Source organism: Drosophila subpulchrella, chromosome 3L, assembly GCF_014743375.2.
Source record: "Drosophila subpulchrella strain 33 F10 #4 breed RU33 chromosome 3L, RU_Dsub_v1.1 Primary Assembly, whole genome shotgun sequence".
In the NCBI taxonomy this organism is placed as follows: domain Eukaryota; kingdom Metazoa; phylum Arthropoda; class Insecta; order Diptera; family Drosophilidae; genus Drosophila; species Drosophila subpulchrella.
The window spans coordinates 13269623-13283812 of NC_050612.1; the positions used below are offsets into that span (position 1 = coordinate 13269623).

The 14190-nt window shown below is 47.3% G+C and overlaps 6 protein-coding genes across 13 annotated transcripts in view; 5 read left to right on the plus strand and 1 right to left on the minus strand.

The window, feature by feature from the left end:
• Positions 1–5936, plus strand: part of LOC119552628 (tyrosine-protein kinase Abl) — a 28180-nt gene extending 22244 nt beyond the window's left edge. For 2 of the 8 annotated variants that reach the window (XM_037862304.1, XM_037862305.1), the window contains 4 exons: positions 43–163; positions 519–856; positions 1879–3537; positions 3889–5936. In XM_037862304.1, the coding sequence (XP_037718232.1) occupies positions 43–163; positions 519–856; positions 1879–3537; positions 3889–4409 (2639 nt within the window). In that variant the 3' untranslated portion in view covers positions 4410–5936. Of the gene's footprint in view, positions 1–42; positions 164–518; positions 857–1878 lie in introns of all 8 variants that reach the window. The other 6 variants (XM_037862306.1, XM_037862307.1, XM_037862300.1 and 3 more) reach the window with 3 other exon arrangements.
• A 734-nt stretch (positions 5937–6670) lies between these two features.
• Positions 6671–8979, plus strand: LOC119552931 (protein Mo25). The gene has a single exon (XM_037862874.1). It carries the CDS (start codon positions 7019–7021, stop codon positions 8036–8038), a length of 1020 nt encoding a protein of 339 aa, XP_037718802.1. The 5' UTR covers positions 6671–7018; the 3' UTR covers positions 8039–8979.
• Positions 8980–9239: 260 nt separating this feature from the next.
• Positions 9240–9699, minus strand: LOC119552933 (protein anon-73B1). The gene has a single exon (XM_037862877.1). It carries the CDS (start codon positions 9592–9594, stop codon positions 9331–9333), a length of 264 nt encoding a protein of 87 aa, XP_037718805.1. The 5' UTR covers positions 9595–9699; the 3' UTR covers positions 9240–9330.
• Positions 9700–9928: 229 nt separating this feature from the next.
• Positions 9929–11476, plus strand: LOC119552930 (prostaglandin E synthase 2). Its single transcript, XM_037862873.1, has 3 exons — positions 9929–10770; positions 10822–11228; positions 11295–11476. Exons 1-3 carry the CDS (start codon positions 10019–10021, stop codon positions 11384–11386), a joined length of 1251 nt encoding a protein of 416 aa, XP_037718801.1. The 5' UTR covers positions 9929–10018; the 3' UTR covers positions 11387–11476.
• Positions 11477–11647: 171 nt separating this feature from the next.
• LOC119552932 (proteasome subunit beta type-1) lies at positions 11648–12670 on the plus strand. The gene is made up of 2 exons (XM_037862876.1): positions 11648–11854; positions 11925–12670. Exons 1-2 carry the CDS (start codon positions 11766–11768, stop codon positions 12541–12543), a joined length of 708 nt encoding a protein of 235 aa, XP_037718804.1. The 5' UTR covers positions 11648–11765; the 3' UTR covers positions 12544–12670.
• A 387-nt stretch (positions 12671–13057) lies between these two features.
• LOC119555683 (ADP-ribose pyrophosphatase, mitochondrial) lies at positions 13058–14178 on the plus strand. The gene is made up of 2 exons (XM_037867306.1): positions 13058–13601; positions 13660–14178. Exons 1-2 carry the CDS (start codon positions 13093–13095, stop codon positions 14072–14074), a joined length of 924 nt encoding a protein of 307 aa, XP_037723234.1. The 5' UTR covers positions 13058–13092; the 3' UTR covers positions 14075–14178.
• Positions 14179–14190: the final 12 nt, after the last annotated feature.

The window sequence follows — 14190 nt, forward strand, 5'->3', positions numbered from 1 at the left end:
TTCGGAGTTGATTCTTGCCTAACCATTGTGATATCGCTGCAGAGACCGGCTCCACTTCCACCAAGCTGAGCACCTTCTCCAGCCAGGGCAAGGGCAACGTCCAGATGCGTCGCACCACCAACAAGCAGGGCAAGCAGGCGCCCGCACCACCGAAGCGAACCAGGTGAGGCGATTTCTGTAGATCTTATTGAAGGAATAGTTGAAGTAGAAGGCATTTCCTGTAGAACTATGAAATCTTAAACCATCGGAATAGGCTGTACAAGAATTAAAGAAGCAATTAAAGAAGCATAGACTAAATCAAGATGAATTTCGTTTAAGTTAAGGCATTAATAATCAATTACTTATGATTAGTATATCTCGTCTTAACAGATGAAGATAAAAGAGCAGATAGTTTCTTAACGTAATAAAATCTGGTTCTTCAGTTTGATAATTTGAATTTATTCTTTCTCTCCGATGCAAGAGATCCTATACTCCAATTATACAATGGCTAACTATTTGTTTTCACTATTCTTTTTTAGCCTGCTCTCGAGCAGTCGGGACTCCACTTATCGCGAGGAGGATCCTGCCGCCGCCCGATGCAATTTCATCGACGACCTCAGCACGAATGGTATACACAAATTGAAAACTGCCAACTTTTTCAGCCAGACCCTCTCTAGAAATTTCAAGACCCAAATTCCAACCCACCACACACACCAAATACGTACACAACTACAACAACAACAGTCCGTACAACAACAATCCGTACCACTGCCAGTACAGCAACAACAACAACAACATCAACAACAGAAACAACAACAGTATTCCATTAAGAAATCGTCCTCCTGCAGTAGTTTTCTATACGACATCCTATTTCGAGGTATTTCGTCAACGGAGTCTTTAGCGAAAAGCTCCAATTCAAAAACTATTTACGTTCTTTCGGTTTAATGTGTTATTTGTTTCGTGTTTGGTTTTTATGTTGTATTATTATAATTGGCTCGTTTGTTTTGGCTTAAGTTTCTGTATTTATTGGTTGTTCATTGAGGAATCCTTTTTTATTTGGATTCCAAATTGGTAATTTTCTAAATTTAGTTTTAAAATTGATGTTGTGTCGATGATTCCCTAATGTCTGTATGATCTCCTATCATTAACATTTTCATAGGAAATTCGTCTAACCATCTTTAATTTCTATTATACATTGGTATTATTTTATTTTAGTTGTTACTTTAATTTATTTTGGTGCCTGTTTACATTAAGTTGTTTAATTAGTTCTAAAAACGTAATTTATCTGATTTTACTTATTTGTTTTATGTCCTTGAAAGTGATTTATTATGTTTTTATCTATTGTTCTTTATTACATATTTTTATTTTAATGTATTTTTTAATCCCTTTCGGATTTTGTTAACCTTGTTACAATTTATAATAGGTAAAATCTATAATACCCTGAAATAGGATGGCTCACAAACATTTGAATAATAAAATTAATTTTTTAAACCCTTTCAAGGATATCCCATTATCAGTCATTCATATCTCATGTTTCTTTTTTAAACTAATATTTTGGTGTTTCTCGTTTTACCCGCTCGACATACATCAACGCACACATACACACCACAAGACTCTGGTCAGGATTAACCTATGTCCAACTACCAGTGATGGGGAATTCCTCCTTATGTTATGTACCCATTAAAAGCTTGCATTTTACCATACCAAGATATTAATCCAAACTGTTTATAAACGCAGGAATTGAGTTCCATTTTAATTAAATTCCAAATTGCTAAGGGACTCCCCATCACTGACCATTAATTTCACCCCAGCATCCAGCACCCGGCACGAAGCATTCTATTAACCATTACTGCATATATATTTTATTAACCCTTCTTTCTTAACTCCCTAACTTGGCAGGTTTAACCCGGGACATCAACAGCTTGACGCAGCGCTACGACTCGGAAACGGATCCGACAGCCGACCCGGACACAGATGCCACGGGCGATAGTCTGGAGCAGAGTCTGAGTCAACTGATCCCCGCTCCTGCCACCCACAAGATGCAGCAGTCTCTCCACGGCGGCGGCGGAGGAGGAGGAGGAGGCATTGGTCCACGCTCCTCGCAGCAGCACAGCTCCTTCAAGCGGCCAACCGGGACGCCCGTGATGGGCAACCGCGGCTTGGAGACCCGGCAGAGCAAGCGTTCCCAGCAGCATCCACAGGCACCGGCTCCAGCACCGCCGCTAAATCAACTGCATCATGGCAACAATGGTGTGGTGACCGGTGCCCATCCGATCACCGTCGGCGCACTAGAGGTGATGAATGTCAAGCGGGTGGTGAACCGCTACGGAACACTGCCCAAGGTGGCCAGGATTGGTGCCTATCTGGACAGTCTGGAGGATAGTGGTGAGGCTGCTCCTGCTCCACCGGCACCTGCTCCTGCTCCGCCACCAGCCAATGGACATGCCACGCCACCGGCGGCCAGAATCAATCCGAAGGCCAGTCCCATTCCGCCGCAGCAGATGATCCGGAGCAACTCCTCAGGTGGAGTGACCATGCAGAACAATGCAGCTGCCAGTTTAAATAAGCTGCAGCGTCATCGCACCACCACCGAGGGCACCATGATGACGTTCTCCTCCTTCCGGGCCGGCGGATCCAGTAGTTCACCCAAGCGAAGTGGTTCCGGAGTGGCAGCCGGAGTACAGCCAGCTCTAGCCAATCTGGAGTTTCCACCGCCGCCGCTGGATTTGCCACCGCCACCCGAGGAATTCGAGGGTGCACCACCACCTCCTCCGCCGGCGCCGGAGAGTGCTGTGCAGGCCATCCAGCAGCATCTGCATGCCCAGCTGCCTAACAATGGCAATATCAGCAACGGAAATGGAACGAACAACAACGATAGCAGCCACAACGATGTGAGCAACACTGCTCCCAGTGTCGAGGAGGCCAGCTCAAGATTTGGAGTGTCTCTGAGAAAGCGAGAGCCCTCCACCGACTCCTGCAGCTCGCTGGGCAGTCCACCCGAGGATCTCAAGGAGAAGCTGATCACCGAAATAAAGGCGGCCGGCAAGGAGAGTGCTCCAGCATCACATCTGGCAAATGGATCGGGAATCGCAGTCGTGGATCCCGGCTCCTTGCTGGTCACCGAGCTGGCCGAGAGCATGAACCTACCCAAACCGCCGCCACCGCAACAGCAGCAGCAGCAGCAGAAACTGACCAACGGCAATGGTTCCGGGTCGGGATTTAAAGCTCAGCTTAAGAAAGTCGAACCCAAGAAGATGAGCCCGCCGATGGCCAAGGCGGAGCCAGCTAATACCATCATTGACTTCAAGGCCCATCTACGTCGGGTGGACAAGGAAAAGGAGCCGCCAGCTCCAGCAGCAGTTCCAGTATCCTCCATACCCGTAACCAACAATGCCAACTGCAATACAACAGGCACCTTGAACCGGAAGGACGACAGTAGCCGGAAATTCGCCCAGGCCATGCAAAAGACTGAAATCAAAATCGACGTGACGAATTCGAATGTGGAGCCGGAAACGGGAGCAGCGGGCGAGGGCGATCTCGGCAAGCGACGGAGCACAGGTAGTATTAATAGCTTAAAGAAACTGTGGGAGCAGCAGCCCCCGGCTCCGGACTATGCCAGTAGCTCAATTCTGCAGCAGCAGCCAGCGGTGGTGAATGGCAGCGGAGCACCGAATGCCCAGCTGTCCCCCAAGTATGGGATGAAATCGGGAGCTACCATCGTTACCGGTAGCACCCTGCCAGCCAAGCCGGGCAATAAGCCCCCACCGGCAGCCCCACCACCACCGCCCCCGAATTGCACCACAACCAACTCCTCCACCACATCCACTAGCACCTCTAGTAGAGATTGCACCAGCAGGCAGCAGGCCGGCAGCACTATAAAAACCTCTCATTCAACGCAACTCTTCACAGATGACGAGGAGCAATCGCAATCGCAACCGGAGGGACTGGGAGGCCAGGTAGCGGCGGACATGACCCAGTCGCTGTACGAGCAGAAGCCGCAGATCCAGCAAAAGCCAGCGGTGCCGCACAAGCCCACCAAGCTGACCATCTACGCCACGCCAATAGCCAAGCTAGCCGAGCCGGCCAGTTCCGGATCCGCCAGCTCCACCCAGATATCCCGAGAGAGCATTCTCGAGCTGGTGGGACTGCTAGAGGGTTCGCTCAAGCACCCGGTGAATGCCATCGCTGGATCTCAGTGGCTGCAGCTGAGCGACAAGCTCAATATCCTGCACAATTCGTGCGTGATCTTTGCGGAGAACGGGGCGATGCCGCCGCACTCCAAGTTCCAGTTCCGGGAGCTGGTCACCCGGGTTGAGGCGCAGTCGCGGCACCTGCGCACCGCCGGCAGCAAGAACGTCCAGGACAACGAACGCCTGGTGGCCGAGGTGGGTCAGTCGCTGCGCCAGATCTCCAATGCGCTTAACAGGTAAATGATAAGACGGGGGATGGACGCGCCCGACCAACATCAGGGCATCTGGCTGGATGCCGAGGGCAACTTCATCAAGCGCAAGTGATGGGGCCCCGTCTGTAGACCCAATCATCCAACCACACCATCCCCCGTGGAACCGGAAATGCAAATGGAAATGGAAGCGGAGGCAGCGGAAGCAGCGAGACGGGAACAGAAAAAGGAAAGCAGGAAATGAAACTTCAAGCCCAGCGAAGAAGGAAGGACAACTACAGTAGCAACAGGAGCAGCAGCAACTAAAATCGGAGGAGGACACCTATGTATCGTACTTGGTAGCGTGTAGTAGTAGCTTCTATTATATATACCCATATATATCTAGTCAGATCTGTGCAGAGCCCCGACGAACGCTTCCAGAAAACAAAACAAAAAAACAAAAGAAAAACAAACATGAAATCAGTAAACAATGAGTTGCAAAGCAAATTTGGGTAAGGTCTCGCGGGAGGATCCTTGTTTTTAATTGTAAAGTAAGGGAACCCCTCCTCCCACCCACTCATCCCCTTTCCAACCGCCCCCTCAAACGTAATCGCGCTTCGTTTGTTTTATATACATAGAAAGACACAAGACATGGCTTAAGAATGAAAGGAAATATATTCATAGAATATCTCAATAAACTTAGTAATTACAAAGAAAACGCAATGCATATACACATATACATACATATATTTACATATACTAGTCGTAAAATGTTTTATTATACCTATACATTTACATACTTCTACAAGATAAACAGATAAAGATAAAGATATTATATTATACATTTACCGACCACAACACCCCTTTGAGAAAACGAAAACGGAACTTGATACTTCTTCGGAATGCGTAGGCATGACTTCTTTTCGATCGTGTGTTTAAGGCCCGCAGCATATATGTCTATGATCATGATCTATATGTACTCGGCGTATCCATAGCATACACAGTAGCAAAGCCCAAAGATATTATTATAAACTGATAACTACAACTACTACTACTCAAATTGATATGTTTAGTGGCAAAGACTAAATTGATTTATGTTTAATCTATGTTCGAGTACGAAGCGCATCGAAATGCTTTTAAGACGTATTACACAACCAATTGTAATTATTATCTGATATTTTCAAGGATTTTAAACAACTTTTATACGTAAACAAAAATCACATAAAGAAAAAAAAAAAACAAAAACCAAATAAATTTATTTCAAAATAAACGAATCGAAAAAAAAATATGCAGGGCGGTCAAACCTACAAATATAATTATAAATATTGATGTGCATACAATACATTGCCTTTCCTTAACCCCACTAGTCCTCTTCTTTGACCCCGATCGAAAAAAATGGGCCAACACAGCTGGCAAGACGAATGCGAAACGTTGCCCAATATATACACAAATATATTTCTGTAACTTCTATGATACACCAAGCGCCTGATATGCGCTGCAGAATAATATCTAAAACGAAAACGGATCAAAAACAAAGTACTTCAATGAGAAATAAAAACGATATTTAAAGAATTCAAAATTCTATTTTATTATTTATTATTTTTTTTTGGGTGTACAACTGTTATACACGTTAAGTATAACAGTATAAAATTTACATGCACTTTTCGGGGACTTACGTGCAATGTAAATGAAATGTATAAAAGCAAAGCAAAAAGTAGAAAACGCCCTCACTTGCCCTAAAAGTATGCTGATATGAATGCAATCTTATTCTGTGATAGAGATCGAAGCTGAAAGGTACAACACATAACACTGATGATTCCAGATCGTATTTTGTATGTGGTATCAAGCCGGCTTTTCGTCTATTCGTAAAAATTGTATATTTTGTTCTTTCTTTCTTGCTTTCAAGAAATTTTTCTTTATAGTTTTACGTGAACAAAGGGATTTCAGTTATATTTGTTCCGATCTGGTAGCACCAACCTCTCTCTTTCTAACCTCATTCTTCCTCTACCCTGAAGATGAATAGTATTTTTTGGTCTGGACTGGGTACCAACAACCTTTCTCCTGTCTCGTCTCTGATCGTACTCTCCTTTTCCCTTTCTTCTATGCTCATCATCTTTCATAAAGATGAGAAACCATTTTTTCGGCCAGCACGGATCCTTCTAATTTGCTTCTGGCAACGCTGAATTCGTTACATTTTAAAATATGGCTTGAGTCCTTACTAAGACCCAGTGCTGCAAAGTGTTTGTTGGTCCTTTACAACACTTTCAGCCAGCCGTGCGTTGCGATGCGATAGTCCTATCGAAACGTCGGCATATCGAAACGACGGCCAATCGAAATTGTTCATCCCTAGAAGAAGACGAGAAAAAAAATAATATATAATAATAGAATATTTCACCGTGATAATATTGCCAAGCATTGTTTTCCGCGTCTTCGCCGTCGGTAATTGGGCAACTTTCAGAACGACCACAAAGCCAGTGCTCGAAGGGCCCCGAACAGCCGGATAAACGGCACCAGAAACGAGACATCATCGACAGGCCAACCACAACGACAGCCGAACCACATCCACAAATCCACAGCCAAATCCAAATCCAAATCCAAAACCGAATCCCAAACCGAAACAAAGCCCATTTCGAGTGAAAAGACAGCGTAGCAGCCAGCGGAATGCCACTGTTCGGGAAGTCGCAGAAGTCGCCAGTGGAGCTGGTCAAGTCGCTGAAGGAGGCGATCAACGCCCTGGAGGCGGGCGACCGCAAGGTGGAGAAGGCGCAGGAGGACGTCAGCAAGAACCTGGTCTCGATCAAGAACATGCTCTACGGGAGCAGTGACGCCGAGCCGCCGGCGGACTATGTGGTGGCCCAGCTGTCGCAGGAGCTGTACAACAGCAACCTGCTGCTGCTGCTCATCCAGAACCTGCACCGCATCGACTTCGAGGGCAAGAAGCATGTGGCGCTCATATTCAACAATGTGCTGCGCCGCCAAATCGGCACACGTTCGCCCACCGTCGAGTATATCTGCACGAAGCCAGAGATCCTGTTCACCCTGATGGCCGGCTACGAGGATGCGCATCCGGAGATCGCCCTGAACTCCGGCACAATGCTGAGGGAGTGCGCCCGATACGAGGCGCTGGCCAAGATAATGCTGCACTCCGATGAGTTCTTCAAGTTCTTCCGCTACGTGGAGGTGTCCACCTTCGACATTGCCAGCGATGCCTTCTCAACGTTCAAGGAGCTGCTCACGCGCCACAAGCTGCTGTGCGCCGAATTCCTGGACGCCAACTACGACAAGTTCTTCTCGCAGCACTACCAGCGGCTGCTCAACTCGGAAAACTATGTGACGCGGCGCCAGAGCTTGAAGCTGCTGGGTGAACTGCTGCTGGACCGGCACAACTTCACCGTGATGACGCGCTACATCTCCGAGCCGGAGAACCTTAAGCTGATGATGAACATGCTCAAGGAGAAGTCGCGCAACATACAGTTCGAGGCGTTTCACGTCTTCAAGGTGTTCGTGGCGAATCCCAACAAGCCGAAGCCCATCCTGGACATCCTGCTGCGCAACCAGACGAAGCTGGTCGACTTTCTGACCAACTTCCACACGGATCGCTCCGAGGACGAGCAGTTCAACGACGAGAAGGCCTATCTGATCAAGCAGATAAAGGAGCTGAAGCCGCTGCCCGAGGCTTAGTTGGACCTGGACCTTGGCTCCAACTTCAGCTCCAACTCCAGATCCAGATCCAGATCCAGCGTCCCGGGGGCAAAAGGACCGTAGCCAGAAGCGATCGATACGGAACCAGAAGCAGAAACAGCGAGAGCGAGAGCGATGGTGGGTTAGCAGGATGTGAACATGTTTTGTGTGTGGGTTAAAGCAAATATATATTATATATGTATACTATATTTTGTGACGATGATGACTCTACACTTGTGAGTAACTAAACAATAATTTAGACAACAACAACAACACTGATGATAATGATAAATAACGATAAAGCGAATTAGAAAACCAAGAAAACGTACGAGTAAATAGCGTAAAGCCGAAAAAAAGAACCGAAAGAGTTTCGAATTTAACATAGCCACATTTAGACATTCTGGGCCTAGAAATCCAATATCTTACTATATAGGTTTTACCATCCGTCGATCCTCTGCCTTATTCCTCTTATACCCTCGACCCCCTTTCGATATCCATTTAACTAGCTGTTGTATTTGAAATTTAAGCGTTTTTGAAACGAGATATCCCTTCACCCCCAAGACCTGCCACGCCTCCTTTTCGCCCCCACCCCCCCCAAACAAAAAACTGAAGATTCACAATGAGTTTTGACTTAAAAATGTAATTCCACGCAAAATTCATAAAAAACGAAAACTAAATACTGCATAATAATAATTCATAGTGATAATTGTCTGTGCATCCTTTGGCATGGACTCTATTATATATATACCGATATATATATATATATATATAGAAAGAGAGAGAGAGCATTCAACACACACACACACACTACACACATGCATACGTACATAGTTAAAAGGGAAGTAAAACAAACAAAAAAAAAACAACATTGCAAGCAACATAATAACTATATGATTATTATAATTTATATTATTCCCAAATTAAAGATAACAGCCAAACTAGAAAGTGGCTTTTTAATGGTGAAAGGGGTTTACTTAGGGGGCGGGGCGAAGAGCTTTCCACCTGAGTCATGTGAAAAAAATCAATCCAGGGCGGCAACCTCACCCAAAAAAACGTCGATCAAGGGCTGGGGAGATGATTCACACACGGAAATCTGCAGAGGTTTGAAATCACGTTACAAATGTATCTTGCAATATGATATTATGACAAATAAGGTGGTATTTCTGCATTTAAACCTACTTTGAAAGACTATACATATCTCTACTCTCTATAGTTTATATTTTATTTTCCGCTTAACAAATGCATTCGAGTGTGCTTAGGCTAACTATGACTATGGCTTAAGTTGACTAGATCTATCGACGTTTCTTCTTCTCCAGCTTCCGGATCTTGTGCAGCCGTGCCCTAACCGGTTCGCCCTCCCGCTCCGCCACTTCTCCGGACTCCGGATTACTGCTACTATCCGGGTTATTCTCCATCAGCACTGCGGCGGAGATGCAAAGGAACTGGAAGAGTGCTCCCACATAGAGTCCGTAACGGATTAGCAGACTGAAGAGGTCCTCGTCGCCGTATTTGTCCAGCGATGCGGCGGCGGCCAGGCTCTCGGCGGAAGCTGACATGCCTCGTCCGGTATTGTTTATAAACAAATGTCGCGGGGAGTGGTACAAGAAAACAACAACTTCAAAAGGTTCTGGGGGCTATTGTTTTTTGTTTTTTTTTGGTATTGAGTAGAGATGGTACAGCTTGTGTGCAGCCCTGGTGTCAACTATCGATAACATAGACAAAAATTGGTAATTTTAAATCTTAATATTTTAGAATTAAATAATTAGACTTGATTTTGTTTCCAAAAGCTGGTTTCCCTTACATCACTTCAATAATCATTTAATTTTGAACGCCAAAGCACCGTGATATATTCGGACTGGCCCCATCTCTGGAAATCTATCGACTGGCCTGACCCCCAATGTCTCCCATCCCTAACCCATTCTAGTCGCGTTAATTTTTGCATAATATTTAGTATTAGTCAAACAAAAGTGTGAATTAATTATGTCATGTTTCCGGCTGGCAACTGCCAGCGTCCTGGCCGGCGTTCGTCCTCCGCCGGCGGGAAGCGGGAGCGGAGCTCTACGCCTGCTGACCCGTAATCCGGATTTTGCATTTGCTCGCCGCCAGTTCGCAGTGGCGGTGGAAAACGGCGGTGCCAAGAAGAAACCAAATGGAACATTTAAGCTGGCCATTTTGGGGGCGACAGTGGGCGCGGCCACCGGATCGGTGTACACGATGTACCAACGCTGGACGGACGGCAGTTCGCACAAGGAGCACGAGGAGACGAAGCCGCATCGCCTGGACGGATTCCCGGCGGGAGTGCGGATAACCAAGCGCTATGTCAACCCCAAGGACACCTCCGGCCTGGACATTGTGCTGTTCCAGTTCCAGACATGTCCCTTCTGCTGCAAGGTGCGCGCCTTTCTCGACTACATGGGCATCTCCTACTCGGTGGTCGAGGTGGATGCCGTTTTGCGGCAGGACATCCGCTGGTCGTCGGTGAAGAAGGTGCCGATGGTACTCATCCGGCAACAGGACGGAAAATACGTCCAGATGGTGGACTCCAGTGCCATTGTGTCCCTGATAGCCACCTATCTGCAAGACAAGCGCACGGACATTGGCGAATTGGCGCAGTTCTATCCGCACACCTCCTTTTTCGACGACGATGGCAAAAAGAAGAACGACATATTAAACAAATACTTCCTTATGTACCGCGAACACACGCCCAAGGGACTGTCCAAGGAAACGGAAGAGTAAGTTCGTTAGGGACAATGGATCATTTGATTACAAACTCACATTTGCAGGACCGATCGCAAGTGGAGAACCTGGGCGGACAGCCACCTGGTGCACCTGATATCGCCGAACTGCTACCAGACCATGGGCGAGTCCCTGGAGACTTTCGAGTGGTTCTCGCAAGCCGGCGAGTGGGACGTTCACTTCCCCAAGTGGGAGCGCGACCTGATGGTCTACTGCGGTGCCACGGCCATGTGGGCTATTGCCAAGATGCTGAAACGCCGCCATGCCCTTACCGATGACGTCCGGTCGCATATGTACGACGCTCTAGACCAGTGGACCGGCGAGTTGAAAAAGCGGAATACGAAATTCATGGGAGGCAAACAGCCCAGTCTGGCGGATCTCTCGGTTTTCGGAGTGCTTTCAAGCATGGAGGGCTGTCAGACGTTCAAGGATTGCCTGCAGAACACCAGCATTGGTAAATGTTTGAGATATTTTAAAGAATTTTAAGTTTTAATTGATGTTTCCTTTTTGGCGATAACAGGAAAATGGTTTTACGATGTCAAGGCTTTGGTCGAGAAGAACCGGGGGCAATTGCAAAGAGAACGCGTCGAAGGCCTGGCCGCTATAGCTTAGAACAACCCATCTGCCCTAATTTTATCCAAAGATTGTTGAAAATGACCCAACTGTTCAATAAAATATACTTTTTATCCATTACTGCTTAAAGTCGTCTAGGAGTATTTGTTTAAGGCACAAGACTTGTTTCTTTAAAATAAGGTAGAATTAGATTTCAAAAATTCAAAATTTAAATAAATACTTCCTGCTGGTATAAAATACCTATACCGATAGCTATCGATAACTCTTTCGGGCATACAGAACTCGGATAGTATGCTTGTCCACCAACGGTCACATTGATTTCCTGATTTTTTGCTAGCCGCTGGAAACTTGCAAATCATCAAATCATTTCGTTCGTTTTTTTTACCTGGCGAGTTAATTGGTAAATTTAAGCACAAACATGAGCAGACTAGGCTTTGAGCAGTTCCCGGACTACCAGGTGCCCGGCATGAAGCACGCGGACTTCTCGCCCTACGAGTCCAACGGCGGGTGAGTTAGCGTTTCCCCAAGATGACCCGGTCTGGCTGGATTCCCAACTAACCAAGCTCCCTGTTTGCAGCTCGATTGTGGCCATCGCCGGAGAGGACTTTGCAGTGATTGCGGCGGACACCCGTCTGAGCAGCGGCTACAACATCCACTCTCGCACTCAGAGCAAGCTCTTCAAGCTTTCGCCGCAGACGGTGCTGGGCTCCACGGGCTGCTGGGCGGACACACTGTCGCTAACCGGATCGATGAAGGTTCGCATGCAGAGCTACGAGCACACCCATCTGCGTACCATGACCACAGAGGCAGTGGCCCAGATGCTCTCCATCGCCATGTACAATCGCCGCTTCTTCCCGTACTACGTGTCCAACATTCTGGCCGGGATCGACAACGACGGGCACGGTGTCGTCTACTCGTACGATCCCATCGGCCACTGTGAAAAGGCCACATACCGCGCCGGCGGCACTGCCGGAACCCTGCTGCAGCCGGTGCTGGACAACCAGATCGGCCACAAGAACATGAACTTGGAAGCCGGTGAGGTGCCCAAGTTGGACAAGGAGCGGGCCGTGAGCGTCGCCTCCGACACCTTCATTTCGGCCGCAGAGCGCGACATTTACACCGGTGACTCTGTGCTGATCAACATCATCACCAAGGACGGCATCGAAGTTCGACAGCTGACACTGCGCCAGGACTAGACTATGTCGAGGTTGTGGGCGTCTCATTTGGTCAGGGCATTCAATGGAAACCAGACATTCTAAGTTAGTTGGCTTCAAATTTTTGTAATTTACCCGAAATAACACATCGTAATAAACTGAATCTTTGTGATTTCATTTTAAATTTGGCACTCAGTGTGACCAGGCGGCTCTGGCAAAAATCGTCTTCACATGGTATGGAACTTACAGCACGGGGTAAACTACTAGCACCAGAAATGTTTAATCCTACTTAGTTTAAATTTCAAATCAATATTGTTGGGGGAAATCTTTATAATAATTATTATAGTTAGGACAACAGGTGTACCTAATCAAATTGTAGTTAAACATTTTAAAGCGAAAGCGTGAATTGGCTGTTATGAAATTGTATAATTCATAGTTCGGTATCAACGGTTGCATTAAAAAATTAACATAGAAATTGAAATCTATAATTAAATTTTTAAGAGGTATTTATATTTAAGGTACTATTGTCAGCGCTATTTAAGTGGCCACTGGTGTACATAAACAAGACTGTTTGTGATAAGTTTCAGTCCAATGGCGAGTTCCGAATTCTCGTTGCTGCCGCTGCTTTGTTTGCTACTAACTTTGGAAAACACCCTGATCTCCGCCCAGATGATGTCCTCGCTGGTGAGGCCGGGCATCTTCCGGCACCTGATGTGCCGCAACAACATGTACCCGCGCAGCTCCGTCCTCCGGTACCCGGTGCCCGATGAGCAGGTCTTCTGGTCAGAGCCTTATTCGGATTATTGCCCGCCGGTGTACACCTCGCCACACATTGGCGGTCAGGTGTGGGCCGATCCTCCACTGCCCAGCGATACGTTCCGGCCGCAGTGGAACCAGTTGGATGGCCAGGTCAACCGCGAGTCATTCCATGGCGCGTACAAGCTGGAGGACGGACTGCCGCTCAATCCGATCGGACGCACTGGACTAAGTGGACGTGGTTCTCTGGGCAGATGGGGTCCCAATCATGCCGCTGATCCCATAGTCACACGCTGGAAGCGAAACGACCATGGAGCCATTGTGGCCAACCCAACAACCGGCAAGTAAGTGAGCCCCAACCGCCTCTATAGACTGAGTTTAACCTCTCATCTGTCCCGTCAGGAATATCCTACAGATGGTGGCCATCCAGCGGTCTGACAACAAGCTATGGGCTATTCCCGGCGGCATGGTCGATCCCGGTGAGAATGTCAGCGTCACCCTCAAGCGGGAGTTCACCGAGGAGGCGCTGAACTTCACGGACAAGGCCAACATGGTCGAGCAGTTCTTCCAAGAGGGTGGCGTCCAAGTGTACCAAGGATATGTGGACGATTTCCGCAACACGGACAACGCTTGGATGGAGACCACGGCTCTCAACTTCCACGATGAGGACGGGAGCAAAGTGGGTCAATTGGAGCTAATGGCAGGCGACGATGCCACCAATGTGCGCTGGACGGACGTCGACTCGGATCTCAAGCTGCACGCCAATCATGCGGACATCGTCCGGGAGGTGGTCATCCGGCGGAATGCGCACTGGTAGAGTCCAGCACTAGCCATACAAAAACTAAATCCTTACTCTAGATCACTTGAATTTAGAAAGTTCGCTCCAATCGAAACTTTCATACATAAAACAGTTTAAACAAAGTGTACCTTTTT

Excerpts from the sequence above, each read along its gene's own strand:
- LOC119552931 (XM_037862874.1), top strand. The coding sequence starts at position 7,019 with ATGCCACTGTTCGGGAAGTCGCAGAAGTCGCCAGTGGAGCTGGTCAAG.
- LOC119552933 (XM_037862877.1), bottom strand. The coding sequence starts at position 9,594 with ATGTCAGCTTCCGCCGAGAGCCTGGCCGCCGCCGCATCGCTGGACAAA.
- LOC119552930 (XM_037862873.1), top strand. The coding sequence starts at position 10,019 with ATGTCATGTTTCCGGCTGGCAACTGCCAGCGTCCTGGCCGGCGTTCGT. Across the intron at positions 10,771-10,821 it reads CTGTCCAAGGAAACGGAAGA|GACCGATCGCAAGTGGAGAA; the intron begins GTAAGTTCGTTA and ends TCACATTTGCAG. Across the intron at positions 11,229-11,294 it reads CCTGCAGAACACCAGCATTG|GAAAATGGTTTTACGATGTC; the intron begins GTAAATGTTTGA and ends TGGCGATAACAG.
- LOC119552932 (XM_037862876.1), top strand. The coding sequence starts at position 11,766 with ATGAGCAGACTAGGCTTTGAGCAGTTCCCGGACTACCAGGTGCCCGGC. Across the intron at positions 11,855-11,924 it reads CCCTACGAGTCCAACGGCGG|CTCGATTGTGGCCATCGCCG; the intron begins GTGAGTTAGCGT and ends CCCTGTTTGCAG.
- LOC119555683 (XM_037867306.1), top strand. The coding sequence starts at position 13,093 with ATGGCGAGTTCCGAATTCTCGTTGCTGCCGCTGCTTTGTTTGCTACTA. Across the intron at positions 13,602-13,659 it reads GCCAACCCAACAACCGGCAA|GAATATCCTACAGATGGTGG; the intron begins GTAAGTGAGCCC and ends CTGTCCCGTCAG.